This window comes from Aquarana catesbeiana, linkage group LG06 (assembly GCF_042186555.1).
Source record: "Aquarana catesbeiana isolate 2022-GZ linkage group LG06, ASM4218655v1, whole genome shotgun sequence".
NCBI lineage: Eukaryota > Metazoa > Chordata > Amphibia > Anura > Ranidae > Aquarana > Aquarana catesbeiana.
This window is the reverse complement of record NC_133329.1, coordinates 311,272,671-311,292,317: the sequence shown is the minus strand read 5'-3', so window position 1 is coordinate 311,292,317 and position 19,647 is coordinate 311,272,671. Positions and strand designations below refer to the sequence as shown.

Below are 19,647 nucleotides of genomic sequence, written 5' to 3'. Positions count from 1 at the left end.
TTTTTAGATTCAGTCTCATGGACATTGCGATTTATTATTGCTTTGTATAATTTTTTTTATGTCACCATCGTTTCACACATGTTACAGGTGCCGGTAATTAGCCATATTATAGTGTTGCACTGTCACTTTGTTTGCATAACTGAATTTACTCTCTCTTAAAAAGAGGAGATTAATGGGGATATGATCAATATCAATATAGTGAACTTGGTGTTTAGTTATTCACTTTAAGGTCATCACAAAGGACAAGGGGGCACTCTTTACGTCTAGATGAAAAGAGATTTAATCTTCAACTATGGAAAGGTTTCTTCGTAGTATGAGCTGTGAAAATGTGGAACATACTCCCTCAAGAGCTGATTCTGCCCCGCTCAGTAGATTGCTTTAAAAAAGGCCTGGATTCTTTGTACCTATTATAACTGGATACTAACATTTATAGGTAAAGTTGATCCAGGGAATATCCGATTACCTGGGAAAAGGGGATACAGCGCTGTGTATGGTGTAGGTAAAACAGCAGCCAACACAGCTATAGACCCAAGCAATCAATGTAAATGTAAAAGGGTTTAAGTGCCCAGTAAGCAAGTGGTTAAACAGCCACGATGGATCCTAGGTCTGGACGGCAACTAAGCTTCCACGATCGCCTGCGGCGGCATATCGATAGTGTTCCAATAGGGGGCCACAAACGGGTGTTCATATACCATGCGAAAATGAATGGAAAACTCGCGTAGCGTAATAACGTAAGACTAAACAACTTGTTTTTATGTGCTCTTGATGATCGTCTAACATGTCAGTCTATTTTTTAATTTTTAAATAAATTAGTCTTACGTTATTACGCTATGCGAGTTTTCCATTAATTTTCGCATGGTATATGAACACCCGTTTGTGGCCCCCTATTGGAACACTATCCATATGCCGCCGCGGGCGATCGTGGAAGCTTAGTTGCCGTCCTGATCGAGGATCCATCGTGGCTGTTTAAGGAGATGTACTCTTTTAACCAGCGGGTCTCAAAGCCTATGCGACTTGGGTGGCATAAGCCTCCCCAAGTCAACAACATCTGGTAAGCCTCCTAAGATCCTTGGTGGCGGCCTTTTCACCATTCTAGCCTTTTCTGAAATGCTGTTGGTCTTAAACATCTGTTCAGTCCTCTGAGGTCCTTCGCTACACCTTTGGACTTCAAATTATATTGGTTTCTACCAACATATGCCTGGACTGCAGCTTACACTCATTATTTATTTCTAGTTGGACATTATATTATTTTTATTCACTTTGGTGACTTTTCCTTTGTATTATTTTTGTTTCACCAGCTTGCATATGTATATTGCACTGTACACTTTGCACAGGTTATGATCATATCCCATTTATAGAAATATCTGTATTGTAAATGTTTTCACTGAAATTCCTATGGTATTCTTTTATTTATAACCTTTATCTCATTTTTTTGACACTTTTTTTTAGATTTACAATATCCGATTACCTCTCGGGGGATCAGGAAGGATTTTTTTCCCCCTGCTGGAGCAAATTGGTTCATGCTTTGCTGGTGTTTTTTGCCTTCCTTTGTATCAACTGTGGGTATAGGATTGTGTATATAGGATTGCATGATTTATTTATTTTTTTAGGATATTTTTTTTTTAATTGGTTGAACTAGATGGATTGTATCTTTTTTCAACCAGACCAGCTATGTAACTATGTAACAACAGCAAGCTGACATTTGGGGTCCCACCATAAAAAAAGCTAAACGCAATTTACAAGCTTTTCCTCAACAAGTGTTGAAAAAAAACAGTTGTTATCTGAATAACTAAGAGAATCTCCTTATCCAGGAGTGGAAATGTATTTCTGTGTAAAGTATGGTACTGTTCTTCATTTACTTTGGAAAGTTCTGTGTGGAGACCAGCCATGAAGACTGGTTCCAAAACTTTGTCCTTACACATACAGAACATATAAGCTCCATGATCGCTTCTCTGGAATAAATCTGAGAGGCCAGATTAGGATTTATGCACTACATAAAAGCGGATCTTCACCCATTTTTTATACTTGATATCAGTGGCTTGTATAGATTGCACCGAGTGCTATATGGACCTTTTTTTTTTTTTTTACCCTACCTTGCGATATACGTGCTTTCCTTTGTTCTGTCCCTGCGGCTGTGGGCGGGGACTTTGCGAGTATTTTCGTCATTTCCTATTTGCGGCGCACTGTCTCCTGGGATCTCGTGTCATTCATCCCGGGAGTCAGTGCGGAGAGCCGCCGTGAAATCTCGCGTGATTTCCTATGACGCCGCCCGTTGTGATGGCAACCTGAGCTCTTGACGGCGATCCGATCTGTGTGTACTGTGCATGCGCGAGATCGGGGCTAGAACGGGCGGTGCATGCTGGTCTATCAGCAGCACCGTATCCCTGAAGAGGATGCCTGTGGGCTTCACATGCCCACAGGCAAGATGAAACCCGGCTAAAGAAAAAGATATAATTTTTTTAATGCAGAAAACGGAGAGCAGTAAGCTGGAAAAGCAGAACAAGTAAATTCAATGTTAAAATATACTATACATTGTCAGTTTGCCAAAAATAAAAATTATTTGGAGACAGTGAAACCCCGCTTAAATCTTACTGTATATAGAAAGGCCTAGGACAATTGCCAACAGACTGTACCATGACACATGATCTCTCTAGACCATGGAGCTATGGAGGTAAATGAAAGTGCAGTACCTGATCTGATTGGACACACAAGTCCCACCTGATATTTACAGAATTATTTATTACGTGATAATATGCCTTAATTTAGGTCATGTATTTTTCAGAAAGGCCAAACTCTCACGAGAATAAGATCATCAGAAAACAACTTCAATATCCATTTTTAACAGAGCAAGGCAAGCAAAATGATTTTAACTGGTGATTTATCAACCGTTTCATTTTACTTCCACTATACTGCTTTCGTTTGATACTTCTTCTGTTATCCATGACTAACTGATCAACAATACACCAGTAAACATATGAGTGAAATGTGAACTCACCTAAAGGCAGAACTCCGTACAAGACTAGAAGCTGCTTGACATCACTGAGGGATGGCATTGGCTCTATGTCAGCCTGGCGTAGGGTGGTGCCCAAATAACTGTATTCAGCTGCAGAATAGATACAAGAGGTTTAAAAAAAGCTTTACAAGTCAAACAAATGTGTTGGCACCCAGATCAAATGATGAAACTCAAGTTGTTGTTTGTCTAGCTTAGGTTAGAAATTGTAAATAAAATGAATGACTGTTGGAAGAGGTGTGGATGAATGTCACTGTCTCCCCTCATTCAATCACAGAATGCCTTGTATTCAGTGAAAAGGATACAAGACATTTTCTGAATGGCTGAGGTGGACAGAAAGCGATCTACTGTGAAAACTGTGAAACAGCTGGTGCGTGAGTCTCAGCATTGGATGTTTGGTGCTTACTGTACTGTACTATACAAGCTGAATAAAGGTATGTCTTCTGAAACGCAGCAGCATCCACACAAGGGACAGGCATCAATAGAGATAGTTGATATTAAAAAAATATTTTTTTTTTCCCACAGTGTGGCTTTAAGTCAAAATGAGGGGATCTAATGCTTTACCTATGAAATCTGACATCTTGACAGGCTTTGGTTTTATTAGAAGACCTTCTGTAACCAGCTCCTCATATAACGAATCAATGGTCCTGTGTGACACACAAAAAGAATGACATATTTAGAACTAACTTAAAGTGTATATAAACTCTAGCAATAACTTTTTCTTCTTTGCTCCCCTTTGGTCTGTTAAATATATCACTGAAAGCGTTTTATTATTTCTGTTCGACAAGTGCAAAAAAAAAGTAGCTATTCATCCAGCCAGAAATCTGGTGATAACTTCCTGTATAGTTAGCATTGTTCTCTGCTATCTCCATGAGCTACAAAACACCTCCCCCTGTAATGGAAAAGAGAGGAAAGTGTTATGCAGTCCTAGCAAAGGGGGTGATTTACTAAAACTGGAGCACTGAAAATCTGGTGCAGCTGTGCATGGTAGCCAATCAACTTCAGCTTTGGCAATAAAACCTAAAAGCTGATTGGTTTCTATGCAGAGCTGCACCCGATTTTGCACTCTCTGGTTTTAGTACATAACCGCCACAGTTTTATGCAGTCCTAACACACCTCATGTTCTAGGGCAGTGGTTCTCAACCTTTATATTGCTGTGACCCCTTGGTAAAATTTCCCAAGTTGTGGGGACCCCTAACAGTAAAATTATTTTCGTAGCGTGGGTTGTCAGCACCCAAGGCAAGACAAGTAATTTGTGCCCCAACCCATGGACATTTAGCGCTCCCTGAGTCCCTTCCACTCTAATGCCCTGTACACACGGTCGGATTTTCCAACGGAAAATGTGTGATAGGACCTTGTTGTCGGAAATTCTGACCGTGTGTGGGCTCCATCACACATTTTCCATCGGAATTTCCGACACACAAAGTTTGAGAGCTTGCTATAAAATTTTCCGACAACAAAATCCGTTGTCGGAAATTCCGATCGTGTGTACACAAATCCGACGCACAAAGTGCCACGCATGCTCAGAATAAATTAAGAGACCAAAGCTATTGGCTACTGCCCCGTTTATAGTCCCAAAGTACGTGTTTTACGTCACCGCGTTCAGAACTTTGTGTGACCGTGTGTATGCAAGACAAGTTTGAGCCAACATCCGTCGGAAAAAATCCATGGATTTTGTTGTTGGAATTTCCGATCAATGTCCGACCGTGTGTACAGGGCATAACAGTATTAAACCCCTTATGGTACATTTTAGGATGTACCATTCTCTTTTGTTCTCCCTTCTTTCCCTTTTATCTCTCTTTATCCTAATTTCTTGTTTTTTTCTCAATGCCTCACTCTAGTCGTTTTTTTTTTGTTCTTTCTCTTATTTTTTCTCTCCCTTTTTCTTTGTTCCTCCCTCTCTTTTCCTCTCCCTTCCATGTATTCTCTATTTTTACTCCTTGGTGGGGGGGATGGAATGAGTGGCAGTGCTGGGGGGAGTTCTGTTTAGCCAACTTGGGTGCCCTTGATCAAGGTCATCTGCTGATCTGAGAACTTTAGTGGGGACTTTTAATGGCAACTCTAATCACAGGTAGTGTTACTCACTGTGACTCCAGCTCTGTGGTGTCTCACAGCAGTGACACCAGCCTCTCCCACTTCACAATCCTCACTAGCAAACTAACCTCTAGTCTCTGCCCCCCAGCCATGCCATGAACTGAATGGGCGGCTGCAAAGAGGCTGAGTGGGTGGCCACGGGCTCCAGGACCAGCAAAGTTGGGCAGCCGCAAAAAAGGCTGGGAGAGCGGTGCGGGCTTCAGGAACAGCCCAGGATTCGGTGACCCCTGGAAAATCGTAATTCGACCCCCAGGTTGAGAACCACTGTTCTAGGGTAATAACATTGCTAAGTACGTTTGTCACCTTAGGGCAGATAGTGAGTTAAAAGAGATATATGGGATTCTTTTTTTTTCAGAATCATACTTACCTAGGTGGATGCAGCATTGGCCCGGGTGGGAGCAGCTGGCTCAGCTGAGCTAGGTGCCAGTCCAGGCATGTGGGCGGATCCCAACTTCATTGTAGCGATCTTGCCCGAGCCTGGACCAGCTCTTTGACATCAGCAGACAACAGGCTTCAGACTCTCTGCTGAAAACAGGTCACAGGAGTGCAGAACGAACTGCACTCCTGTGATCCACAGGAGAAGTACAGCCAAACAAGCTTTGACTGTACTTCTCCTTTAGTGACAGGATTATAAATAGGTAAATAGGAAAAAAAAGTGTGAAAAACGAAACCCAATACAGCCACAATATCTAAAGAGCAGTAAGCTGCAAACCTATCAGTTTTTGTTTTTGGTTCTTGATATGCTTTAAAGCTACCACAGACATAAGACACCACTAGCCAAGACATGACACCTTTCTTTTGTATGAACAATCTATTATACAGAACTGCAGTGTAACAAACAGTGATCTTGCTTAGGGCTTGTAGACACAGGCTTTTCTACATGTTACAGCTTCTATTTTCTCCATACAAGTCAATAAAAATGCAAAAACAGTGCTATGCCTAATACACACAATGAGAAAATTGGACGAAAAATATAGCTTTCAAAGCGATCGCATGATAATCTGGTCGTTGGCACACAGCTTTTGAGAGTCCAATCATGACAGTTTATGCAAAATTATCCAAAGGGACAAACACTAAACTTTTTCTTGTACAATACCAGAATGAACTATTTTTGTTTAATCAGTACCATATTCATTTGAAGAAAATCGTAAGACCAAGACCACGCATGCTCGGAAATTAAAGAATACATTACAATACTATGCAACACATTACATCACTTTCGAAGTTGTATTTTGTTGAATGAGAATTCTCATAACTTTAGTAACCTATTGGTTTTCGATCCGATGAGACTAGCATGCAAAAAAAAAAAAAAAAAAGGATGATCATTCTTCTGATATTCTCAGCATGTGTACGAAGCTTAAGGCCTCATGTACACTGCTGCTGGTAAACGGAAGTTTAGGAGCATTTGGGAATTTTTTTCAGCTGCACCTCAACTCTCCTCTATCCTATCTTATCAGTACATGTACACAGGGTCGTTTAGAGTCGTTTCTAGGCAGTTGAGTTTAGAAGCGTTTTTGGAAAGCAAAAAATGCGTTCAGGACGGATGTTCAGAGGCATTTGAAACGCCAAATTCCTGTAACTGCTTGTAAACACGGTAACAAGCATTTAGCCGTGTTACATTTACAGACGTTTTTAATGGTGAAACATTTTTGACTATTTTCAGTGTGAAACACGCTTCTAAGCACAAACGTGGCTTAACGCGGCTAAACACGGCACAACGGACGTTTTTAACAACTTCCATACCGAGCCTATTCTGGCACATCTCTACTACATGTAAAAATCATAATTTTTTTGCTAGAAAATTACTCAGAACCCCAAACATTATATATGTTTTTTTAGGGAATAAAATGGCAATTGTTGCAACTTTTGACGTCACACGGTATTTGTGCAGGAATTTTTTAAACACTTTTTTTTTTGGAAAAAAAAGTTTCTTAAATAAAAAACAAAAAACAAAACAGTAATATTAGCCCAATTTTTTTTGTATAATGAGAAAGATGTAAGAGTAACAGATGACAGAGTAAATAGATACCTAACATGTCACGGTTTAAAGTTGCGCACAGCCGTGGAATGGCGACAAACTTTGGTACTTAAAAATCTCCATTGGCGACGCTTTCAATTTTTGTACAGATTACCAGTTTAGAGTTACAGAGAAGGTCTTGGGCTAGAATTATTGCTCTTGCTCTAACGCACGCAGTGCTACCTCACATGCGTGATTTGAACACCGTTTACATATGTAAGCAGGACTCATGTATGCGTTCGATTCTGTGAGGAGCACGTGGGGTCTGGGGCGCTTTAATTTTTATTTTATTTTTTATTGTTTATTTTTTACACTTTCTCTTTAAATTGTTTATTTCATTTTCTTAATCACTTTTATTCCTTTTACAAGGAATGTAAACATAGGAATAGTGCGTGACAGGTCCTCTTTATGGAGAGATGTGGGGTCTATGAGACCCCACATCTCTCCTCCAGGCTGGAAAGACAGAGATAAAAAAAACATGAACTGTCTCGGCCTTTCCAGCCGAGTTCCCAGAATTATTTACATCCGCTGGCCCGGACATGACGTCATAAGGTTACGCCCGGGCCTCCGAGGGCCAAAGAGATGACTGGGGATCATCTGGTCACCAGAAGTCTCTGTGATCAACTTCCGGCTTGCCGATCACACGGGCAAGCCCGGAGAAGCACCGTAGGGTGACGGGAGGGGGGGATGTTCCCACCCACTGCCTGTAAGAATGATCAAGCGGCTGAACTGCCTCTAAGATTGTTCTTATAGTGCACAGAATTGCTGGCCGAAAAAGATGATATCTGAATGATGCCTAGAGCTGCAGTCATCATTCAGATATCCCCACTCAAAGTCCAGGACATCATATGACGTCCTTGGGCTGGAAGTGGTTAAACGTTGTTTACTATCTGTCAAGTTAAATCGTTCAGGAGAGGTTTTAAAACATCCCGTGTACATAAAGCCTAAAGCTCCCAAAACCATACTGCATTTGTCCATCTACAGAAGCCCTTAGCCCTATACGATGTCTTTGGCTACCTTAGAGTTTACCTGTCCTTTTATATATACAAATCTGGTGGTGGCTTTATAGATCCACCACCTGGTATCTCCATGCACTCTTCTTTATCTGTTACATTGAAAACCTAGGTTTTCAGCAGAAGGAGCCACTAGGTAACAATGTGACAAGCCCTTTCCAACTTTCCTCATCTCTTCACTTGCTACAAAGTGCTACAAGCTGACCTATTGACTCATAGAGATAAGAATAGTGGGAAGGCACAGGTCACACAACACTCATAATAATTGTGGTAACTGTCTCAATGATAAGAGTATCTCTTATTTTGGGGAGATGCTACAATGCTATAGAAATGAAAGAAATGTACAGTGATACCTCAGTTCACGAAATGCTTCTGTTCACGAACAACTCGGTTCACGAACAGAAGAGTTCACAAAAATTAGTTCCGGTTCACGAACTCTGCTTCGGTTCACAAACACGAGCCGTGGCCATTTTCCCTACTCTGACACGTTCATATTGAGAAGAGCAGGGAACCTGTCCACTCAGATAGGGGTTTCTGCCCCCTGACTACAATGAGAGTGGGCTCACTTGATTGGGAATCATGGAAAAACAGTTCATATGAATTCTACAACTTTATCATGCCCTCAGATGATCTTTTTCTGGATGCACAGTGCTTTTTTCTGGCCCCTAGATTCGTCATTTAAATTGGGGTTTGAGATTGTTTCAAACAAGAACTAAAGAGGAGCTATAGTTTTTTTTTTTCTTTTTAGATGTACACATGAAAGAGGTCAGCTTAATGTAAAAGACCGTATGTAATACATGTTTAAAATCCTTTTTTGTACATACATTTTAGAATTTTATTTTATATATAAACAAAATAAAAAGTCCAGAACGGATTAACCCGATTAACATTAAACCCTATGGGAAAATTTGCCTTGGTTCACAACCAATTAGGTTCGCGACCAGAGTCATTTCACAAATTAAGTTTGTGAACCGAGGTATCACTATACAAGCAGATGCCCCATTGCAAGATTACTATAGTTAAAAAAAATAGCAAACAGCATAACACAATTTGTTACATTAAGGCTAGTGCCCTGTGGAATCCCTGAAAACTGTTGGAGATTTATCACAGCAAAATTTGGGCACATACCTGTCTGGAGTTAGATCTTTTTCCTTCTTTTTCTTTCTTTTACCACTTTTCTTCCCTTTCTTCTTTTTCTATTATTAGAATATATTTTAAGTTAAGGTGTTCAAAATGAACAAACAGGCATGCAAACTTTGTTGTTAAAGATGTATATAAAGATGCTGTTAAATAAATATATATATTAGGCTAAGTGTCCACTGTCTAAATTGGCCCTAGTATGTATGAATGTGACTTAGGGACCTTAGATTGTAAGCTCCTTAATGGCAAGAACTGATGTGAATGTAGAATATATATATGTAAAGTGCTGCGTAACTTGGCAGCGCTATATAAGTAATAGTAATTAAAAAAAAAAAAAATATATATATATATATATCTATATAGATATATGTATATATATCTATATAGATATATATCTATATCTATATAGATATATATATATATTATCTAGAGACAAAACTGTATCAGTTTTTAATTTCAGAATGAGTGGGATGTGCTGGGAGGTGTTTTTTTAGGGATCTACTGTTGCTGGTGGGGGATCTATTGTTGCTGGGGGGTTAGGGTACTGGGAGGGATCTACTGGTAAGGGTGGTAGGGTCTATTGATGCTGGCTGCTGGGAGAGTCTATTGTTCCTGGGGAGGGGTATTCTGATGCAGGGGGTCTATAGTTGCTGGGGGTCTAATGTGGTAGTTGCTGGGGGTCTAATGTGGATGGGGGGGGGGGGATCTATTATTGCTGGCTGCAGGGGATACATTTTACAGCTTATCTTGTTATCATTAACAAATTCCATACAATTTACTCAGCAGCACAAAATGAATGGTTCTGTATTCTCTAAAAGAGGCAGTACTAGGAGTTGGGGTGTGTAGGGGGTGGGACCAAGGGATGGTGCTCAGGGGTGGGTAGGGGGCAGAGACAAGGAGTGACTCGACAGGGGGGAGTACCTGCACCTATTCTCTGAGAAAAGAAAAAAGCTCTGCCTACTGTACATCGTAGGGTTGTCACATGAGTAGGTGGGGGAAATCTGCCAACAGGGACACCTACTCCAGTGAAAATTGTTTTTCAATAGATATTTTCTCTCTTCCTTTAGTGTCTTTGGGCCAGGAAGTTAGGCGAAAGACAGCAGACAGCCAAAAAAAAAAGCAGGGGTTTTTAAACACACCCTGTTCTATCCAAAACTAAAAACACTTTTTGCTGTAGATACACTTTAAATAGGCCTCATGCAAACAAGTGGATTCTTGTGCATTGCGCTGGAAGTATGACATTGATATCTGTACACATATCTGAACATATTATGTAATTATGTATGAGGCCACTGGCTTGAAGTGAGACTGGAGAGGCAAGTCCTTTATAATCATTTAAACTTGACCTTGTCACTTACCTTTCCTCCTTTTTTCCCTTTTTTCTTCTTGTTTTTGTCTCTGTCCACAGACAGTTTCAGGTTCTGTAATTCTTGTCTCATCAACTCATCAACCTACCATTATACAGAAAATATCACAGGGGTTAATCAAAGCTTATCTGTTTATACATGAGATATGAATTCATGCTGTTAAATATTATATTAATGAAGGCAAATCTAATTTCTAAGTGCACAAATCAGGGGGTTTAAAAACAGCAGGGAAGATACAGATGCTCTCTACAAAGTGTAGAAAATACAAAATGCAAAGCAGTAACCAATATCCTCAGCCAGCCACTGAAATGCCGGGTGGTATGGTGCCAGGATCTGACTAGAGCAAACCCAAAACGTCCAAGTCCAGTCCCAGGTGACAAGTATTTCTGATTACAGAAGCAGACTCCAGCCAAACCTGTATCCTAATCTCTTCTTCTACTTCCTTCCTCTTGTCTTCTTTTATGAGCTCAGAGTCATGTGTCTGGTGAAGATTCCAGGTCTCATCTCGATTTTGCCAAACGGCTGCAAAGAAAGCAAACATGAATAATAGAAGAAATGTGTAAGACTAGTTAGAGATGCAAATCCTTCTTTCATGCCCATTCTCACCCAGACTGTGGAAAAGTATTCTATAAGCCAAAAGTCAGTTTATATTTTACAGAACAGTATTCAAACATAGATTACCTTCATATGTGTGGCGTGTAGATCCTATGTCTGGCAAGAACTCGCTTGGCTTCATTTTCCAGCCTGGTTCTTCCTCCTAAAATGTATCAAAGTAAACAAAGTTTAAAAATATAAATGCATAGTCTGTTACACAGATTTTTTAACTAGCAGACAAAGGTATCCTGTATTATATATAATATATATATTATACTATACTATACTATACCCTGTACTATTAAGAATGATTACAGGGAAAGAAGGATTTGTATAGCACCAAGAGTTTTCACAGTCCATTACAAAATTAAAGAGGAAATGCGGGTATGACTACTTTACACATAGTTACATTGGTCCAGCCTAGACCAATGTAACTATGTACATACCTGGCTGATATCTCTGTAAGCTGTAAATTACTGAAGTAAACTACTCCAGTGATCTCCACCTACTTCTGGGTCCCGTGTCGTGCGGCTGGCCTTCTGCATTGTGAGCTCTGGAGATTGGCTGTTTGGCACAGGCGCAATTCAGAGAATGCTTTGCAATGCAAAGGGTTCTCTGATTGGATGAGGTGAAGAGCATGCTGTCACCACCCATCTCTCCGACTTGTGCTTTAAAGTGCTTGTAAAGCTTTATTTTTTTTAAAACAAATATGTTATATTTACCTGCTCTGTGTAATGGTTTTGCACAGAGCAGCCCAGATCCTCCTCTTCTGGGGTCCCCTGCTGGCGCATCTGGCCCCTCCCCCTCTGAGAGTGCCTCCATAGGAAGCAGCTCCCCATGGGGGCACGCCTGGGTGTCCGATCCCCAGTCAGGCTGTTCACATCTATTCAGACACACAGCCGGTTCAACAGCAGTTAATTGACAGCAGCAAGAGGCAATGGCTCCCTCTGCTTTCAGACAAGCCTGTGAGAGCTGGGAGAGGAGAGAAAAGCTGATGCAGATATGCACAGCGCAGGACCGATATTGGGTTAAGGTGAGCATTCAAGGGGGGCTGGGAGGAAGCCACTATTAAAAGTTTTTTACCCTAATGCAGAGAATACATTAGAGTAACATTACATTAGAGTAAAAAACATTACGTTAGGACCCCTTTAAGAGACGTAGCACACTTACAATACAATTTGATACACTCCGCTCCTTCACCGCTCCGAAGATGCTGCTAGCAGGACTTTTTTTCCCGTCCTGCCAGCGCACAGCTCCAGTGTGAAAGCCCTCGGTGCTTTCACACTGGAGAGACAGCAGTGGCTGTTTTTAGCGCAATAGCGCCTGCAAACAGCCCCAGTGTGAAAGGGCCCTTAAACTATCTTATAAAAGCAAATTTTTGTTTATTTATTGTATCTGTACATGATAGGATAATTGAAGTGATTCAACTTCATTGGTAAATCAGCCTTTTAAGACAGATGAATTGCTCATCCCTATCACTGTCTGTCTGCTCTATTCCAAGGGTACTATGCAGGCTTTCAGTTACAGAAAGAGTCTGAAAAGAAACAGCTTCTGCTGTTTTGATGCTTTCAAGAACATCATTAGTGTCATTGGAGCACCCTGTCTTCAGGGTTTTTTTTTTCTTTGCTAAATAAAATATTGGTAAAAAATATTGAACATCTGGTTAGACCCTTATAAAGTTTAAATTAACCACTTCAGCCCCGGAAGATTTGGCTGCTGAATGACCGGGCCATTTTTTTGCGATTCGGCACTGCGTCGCTTTAAGTGACAATTGCACAGTTGTGCGACATTGTACCCAAACAAAATTGACATCCTTTTTTCCCCACAAATAGAGTTTTCTTTTGGTGGTATTTATTTTGTACTTTTTGCTATAATAAATATCCCCATTTTTTTTTTAAAAGCACATTTTTTCTTAGTTTAGGCCGATATGCATTCTTCTGCATATTTTTGGTAATAAAAATCGCAATAAGCGTATATTGATTGGTTTGCGCAAAAGTTATAGTGTCTACAAAATAGGGGGTAGATTTATAGCATTTTTATTATTATTATTTTTTTTTTACTAGTAATGGCGGCGATCTGCAATTTTTATCATGACTGCGACATTATGGCGGACACATCGGACAATTTTGACACATTTTTGGGACCATTGGCATTTATACAGCTATCAGTGCTATAAAAATGCATTGGTTACTGTAAAAATGTCACTGGCAGCGAAGGGGTTAACACTAGGGGGCGATCAAGGGGTTAACTGTGTTCCCTGCTACGTGTTCTAACTGAAGGGGGATGGGACTTGATAGGGGAAGAGGTATATCGGTGTTCATACTTTGTATGAACACACAATCTGTCTCTTCTCCCCTCAGAGAACTGGGATCTCTGTGTTTACACACAGAGATCCTGATTCTCGCTGCGTCACGAGCGATCGCGGGAGCCCGGCGGTCATCACGACCGCCAGGCACTGGCATCGGCCCCCCGGGGGCGAGCAGCGCGTGACCAGCTGGTGCAGTTGCCACCGCCGACCAGCCACCGCAGTTGTACTGCGGCAACATGGCTAGGCTCACGAATCGCCGTCATGTTACGTTGCTTCTTTTTGTGGCTGCTAGGGGCGCATGCTGGTCGGCAAGCGGTTAAAAATAAGACAAATTGACCCCAAACCACTATAGGTTCTCTTTACAGTAAACATATTTTTATATGTAGCTAGTATAAATGCTTTATTTTGTCTTTATATCACCGCCCTATATCCCCAGCACAGAAGGAGAGAATATACAGAGCAGAATGAGGATCTTTTTAGTGTGGTTATACTCCTTTAATGATGCAGACAAGGGAGACCAAGCTTGATTGCTTTTTGATCCTAAAGAAAAGCGAGGTAATTAACCTGGCTAAGTTGTGTGGTGGGCCTGCCTGAATCACAAGGCTGGCTGATCAAATTTTTGACAAGTAAAATAGTTTATATATACTTCCAGGGCTTCCTGCTCTGTACAGCAGCAGAGTGACTGCTTCTTTTGCCTCACTACACATCTGTGGAAAAAGATCTGGTAATAGATTTCTACTGAAAACAAAATATATTCAGGATAATCTATCCTACAAATGATTGTCTGAAGCAGTCATTTAAATTGGAAATAATCTGATTCCCAAGCAGTTACATTCAAGTCATGTGGTGAATGATAACTGTCACAGTTGCTTGTGCTCTCAACCAAACTGTCAAGCCATCAAATGGCTGGTGTCATAATTGATCACATGTACAGCACTATGGCAACTACAGGTCTAAGGCTGGCCATACATGAGAGAATTTTCTTTTGAAAATCAGAAGTTTTGTGCGTTTTGTGATCCGATGGTGCCACCATTGATTTCGAAATTTTGACCAAGCCTTCAATTTCACCTCCTGCTGCTACAGAAAATAATTTTCGTAGCTAGGAATCTTCTTTTCTTTCCGTGAATTTTCCTTTCTTGCACATGCGCATTTCTTTTTCGATTACATTTCTTGTACAATTCTCCCATCATTGATAAGAAAATCGTTTGTTTTTTCAAAAAATTTCCAACATGCCCGATTACTCAAATTCGATGTTGCTGCAGCCCACAAATGTTGCGAAATTCGAATGAAAATTCTTAGATAAGATCTTCGAAGAAAATTCTTTCGAAATTCGACCCATGTATGCCCTGCCAAACAGAGGCCAAGATGGCAGCTTCCTTAGCTGTAAGTGTAGGAGGGTTTAGTTTGCCTTTATCAAGGATAGCCATTGCACGTTCTGGAAAATAGATAACCATTAGAAAAAATATAATTATGCAAGTGTAGCATATAAATCATGTAATGACAACATACCAGCTTTAAGAAAAACCTTACTGTAATAACATAATAAGAAAATAACTTTATTTTCCCTTTAAGGTGACCCTACATTTACATACCTCATCACATACCTTATGTAACAATGAGACAACATAATAGCCAGTTGTGTTGCTACAAACAGATGTTATCACAATTGTACTGCACCTGCCTGCCGTTTGCATAATATAATTGGATGGTTGTTAGAGGTAAATGCAATTAACTTGAATTATATGGTTATTTGCACCCGTGGTTACCACCACAAGTTTCATGTGAATGTTATCCCCATGGAAACTAACTGCGGTTCTGTGGAGAAGGTTGGCTAAACACCAAACAATATCTTAGATTTGTTTTCACTTATTAGTATTATTTGGAGAATAACATGCGTGACGGGGTGACAACTCTGGTTCTTAAGTCGATAAGTGGGAAGTAATAAGGGTTCACAAGTTCATTCATGGAGAGCGCTGATGGTGGGTTAGATAGACACCACGTGTGATCACATAGATATATGACTCACGTATGGAACTGTGTATATTTAATTAGAGCACTGCTTGTTTTAGTGCCGAACATATCGCAATTTTCTTTATCTGCGGGGAATTAGCTCATAAAGTAAGGGTTAACATTCTATTTTCTAGGAGAACAGCTAGTGATATCACCTCAATTATATTATTACAGCTCCTTTCGCTTAGATCCTGAGATATGTAGTTTATTATATATCATCTACTTTATACCCAATGTAGACTACGTCAAAAAAGTGTTTCTTTCCCATGTTATAAATCTAAGTTGAAATGTAGGGTTAGGAGATATGCTGGCCATACAGTCAGGCAATGTTGAGTAAATTTCAATCACAAAAATGATCACATGAACAAAGGTAATTAAACCAAACTGTTGGTGGTAGGTTGCCTTGATCCATTTACTGTTTTTTTTTGCAATTAAAAGATGGCTGGAAGTTAATTGTCACAAAATTGCCTAGTATATGGCCAGCGTTATACTTATTTGTTAAGCTGAGGTTTGGGGTTCAGTGGAAAACCAGGTGTTACAGTTCAGTTTTTAGTTTACTATTAAATATTGTAATGTTTTTAAAGGGTAACTCCACTATCATAGAACAAATATGTTGTAAATAATAAAAAAAATAATATAGCCTATACTATTGCGACACAAGCCACATTATAGTTTAATGTTATTAAAAATTACCTTTCCATTTTATTCTGCAGCGCTGTATGTTTCGGCAAAAATCAATGCAATATGGCAACCTGGAGGCCTTCTGTACACAGTTGGTGTACGGAACACCCCCAGAGATTATTATTATTATACAGGATTCATATAGCGCCAACAATTTGAGCAGGGCTTCACAACATGAGCTGTTACATCCTGCTTGTTTGATTTCTTCACTGATTTTCGTAGAGGTCTACTAAGGTACAAGTTCGATTTTGGGCATCCGTTGAAACAAAAATGTCAGTTTTGGTGAGATGCTTCTAAAGGGTTATTTACTTCTTAAAGAATGTAAACCATGCGCCACTCTCCTCTTCAGAACACTGCAAGCGCATCACCTGATCAATAACTTAAAAAGTCACTCTCATTCAGAATTAGTCCTGCACAAGACTTGATCCAATAAAAATCTATTCCTTCAGAATAGATAAAGGTAGAAATGTGCAAAAAATGTTGATTACCGCCTCTCTAAAATTCTTACGACCTCTCTGAAACTGCATATGCAGACTATTCCTTAGTGCCTGGGATGTGCAATTTATTAGCGGCCCTGTGTGACAAGAATATTTGTATTATAATGGTAGCTAAACAGTGGTATTTGTCTCAGATTCAGCAGGCAAACTTAGGGTGCATATACAGTACCTCCTAATTACATTATTGTTCTGATGCCCCTCTCCACAACCCCTTAACCCCCCCCCCCCACCCCCTGCCTTTTTATTGACTTTTCCAGTTCTCTTGTCCATTCTTATATTAGGAGAAGTATGGACTGCAAAGAGAGAGACATAATTTTGCTTCTGTACAAATAATTAGCAAGACCTTATTTGGAATATGCAGTTCAGTTTTGGGCACCAATTCACAAAAAGTATATTGAGGAACTGGAGAAAGTGCAGAGAAGGGCAACCAAACTGATAAGAGGCATGGAGGAGCTCAGCTATGAGGAAAGATTAGAGGAACTGAATTTATTCTTTCTTGAGAAGAGATTAGGGGGATGTGAACAACATGTATACTATCAATACATAAGTAGTCCATATAGGGAACTTGGTGTAGAGTTTTTCACTTTAAGGTCATCTTAAAGGACAAGGGGGCACTCTTTACGTCTGAAGGAAAAGAGATTTAATCTCCAAATATGGAAAGGCTTCTTCACAGTTAGAGCTGTGAAAATGTGGAATAGACTCCCTCAAGAGCTGGTTCTGATCAGTTCAGTAGATTATTTTATATAGGCCTAGATTCTTTGCCTTCTTGTGGAACAACTGTGGGTATAAGATTGTGTATATGTAGGTTTTCTATTTACATTTCTTTTTCTTTCTTTTTTTGGTTGAACTGGATGGACCTTGTGTCTTTTTTCAACCAGATTAACTATGCAACTGAAACACACTGCATTGTTACTGGTTGCAGGCTGTGATTTAGCTATTACAGGATCTAGTATAGCAATACTAAGAATGTTGAGACTTGTATGTTGCAAGCAGAATTTTTTCACTCAGATAAGCTGGAATTGAACTACAGATCCCAGAAGGGTGGGCAAAAGGACCGGAATCCTTTAAAACGGAAAAGCCCGGAACGATTTGGGAGAGAAAAGAGGACACTGTGAGAGAGCCAGAATGGTGGGAGAAGGTAGTACATATCCAGGCGGACACAGGCCAGGTTGGATCAAGCCGGAGAGCTGAGTGCTAGATTCCAGATTGCTGAACCCACTGAGTGGCAGGATAGCCGGTCCTGCAGTCAGATAGATCGGGTCAATACCATCGGCACAACTCCATCCACAGGAGGACAGAGAGACAAGGGCCGCCCCCCCCCCAACAGCAAGTTTATCGCTTCGCTTTGCTACATCAAAGGACTGGGTGAGAGGGTTCCTAATCCATACTACACCATCACATGTTGCAAGGTTATTTGCTGTTGCCAGTTATTCAAGATCAGGATTTTCCTACAGACTGCCATACAGAGACACAGACTCTAAAGCCAATTCAGTGCTGCGGCCTTTCTCCATTCATGCTCAATAATTCACTGCACACAGGATATCTGCATTAATGCTTTCTGTATCTCTGAATGGCAGGAATTCTGAATGCATATTCCACTCCAGGTCTATTCTATCCCGTGAAAGCAAACATTTCACAAGCCCAGTTCTGCACTTACAGGGACATGCTTTGGCTAAATTCTGCTCCCACCCCTTACCAGCTTAAGCAATCTATATAACCATTTTTTGTCCTTAAAGTGACTACTCAAGTTTGTTGTCATCTATTGAAGGGGAACTCTATTTGCTATTTCACCATCTCTGGGGAAGTGCCATTTCTCACCCAAGTGGACTACACCTCTACTGTGCACCAACATAAGGGCCCTATCAAACCAGCAGAAGAGTCCTTCCCATAATTTGTGTTTGGTTCTCTGTGAGACATTTTTTATCATAGTCATCAGAGAGTTAAACCCTGATTCTGGTTACTGGGAGCCCACCAGTGATCTAGCCTAAAATCTCTTGCTCTTTTCTTTTCTTCTCACTTGGGGGAAAACCTCCCGGTAGGAGAGCTAACGTTTATACTCCTGCAGGACAGTTGGGTCTACTTAAGTTGAACTGTACAGTATGTGTATGTGGTTTTCTCTTGTGTACATCAGATGTTGACTCTTTCCTGATTATACTGCTGCTAATCTGACCTAAATATAAACTGGATAATTGTTTATTAAAAGTGGTGTGTTTATTCTCTGGCTAAAGTATTACGGTGGTGTCAGCAGGGGTTATGCCTCAACCAGGGCTCAGAAGCGAACAGGGAACCCCAAATATTCAGTGGCTCCTGAGGGAGTAGCACTACATAACTATGTAAATTGAGCACACTCATGAGATTTGAACAGTGTGACTTACCTGATTGTGTTTTGTATTTGCCAATCTCATTCATTGCCATTTGTCTTGCCTAAATTGCACAAATTTTCCCTTCATTTTCCCCACTGATTATTCTCTCTACACCCTCCTGTTTTTTTTTTCTTTCTCCACCCGTGAATCCTTACAAACAAAAATTAAGTACAACCCTGACTAGTGTTGAAAAACTGAATATATACTCAATAAACAAATAATCACCTTAGTGAAAAATATTCATCAGTGCCATTGTGTCACAATAATAAATAAAAATCAAGTCCTACTTTTCAAAAATATACAATACTGTCCCTTTTTAAAATGTGACCCGTAAGTATGCAATGTGCTCTTCGGTGCTCAATCTCGATACACTGTTCCACATGAATCCTGTGTGGAAAATATTGTCACACACCACCACTTTGTGTTCCTTTCCCAATATAATAAGATGGAGTCTCACTTTGCACGGGGGAACCTGGTTACCATAGGGCCATCCTGCTCCTTTCCCCTTTAAGGGGATATATGTAATAGCACCACCTGGTGTCCTCCACCGCAA

General features: G+C 40.3%; 1 protein-coding gene across 1 annotated transcript in view; it reads right to left on the bottom strand.

Moving 5' to 3' along the window:
• Positions 1-19,647, bottom strand: part of DRC11 (dynein regulatory complex subunit 11) — a 302,548-nt gene that overhangs the window by 32,622 nt on the left and 250,279 nt on the right. Inside the window, exons 10-15 of the mRNA XM_073633646.1 lie at positions 11,323-11,398; positions 11,057-11,163; positions 10,633-10,725; positions 9,263-9,330; positions 3,575-3,657; positions 2,996-3,103 (exon numbers count right to left, since the gene is read on the bottom strand). Coding sequence (XP_073489747.1) covers positions 2,996-3,103; positions 3,575-3,657; positions 9,263-9,330; positions 10,633-10,725; positions 11,057-11,163; positions 11,323-11,398 — 535 coding nt within the window. The remainder of the gene's footprint in view (positions 1-2,995; positions 3,104-3,574; positions 3,658-9,262; positions 9,331-10,632; positions 10,726-11,056; positions 11,164-11,322; positions 11,399-19,647) is intronic.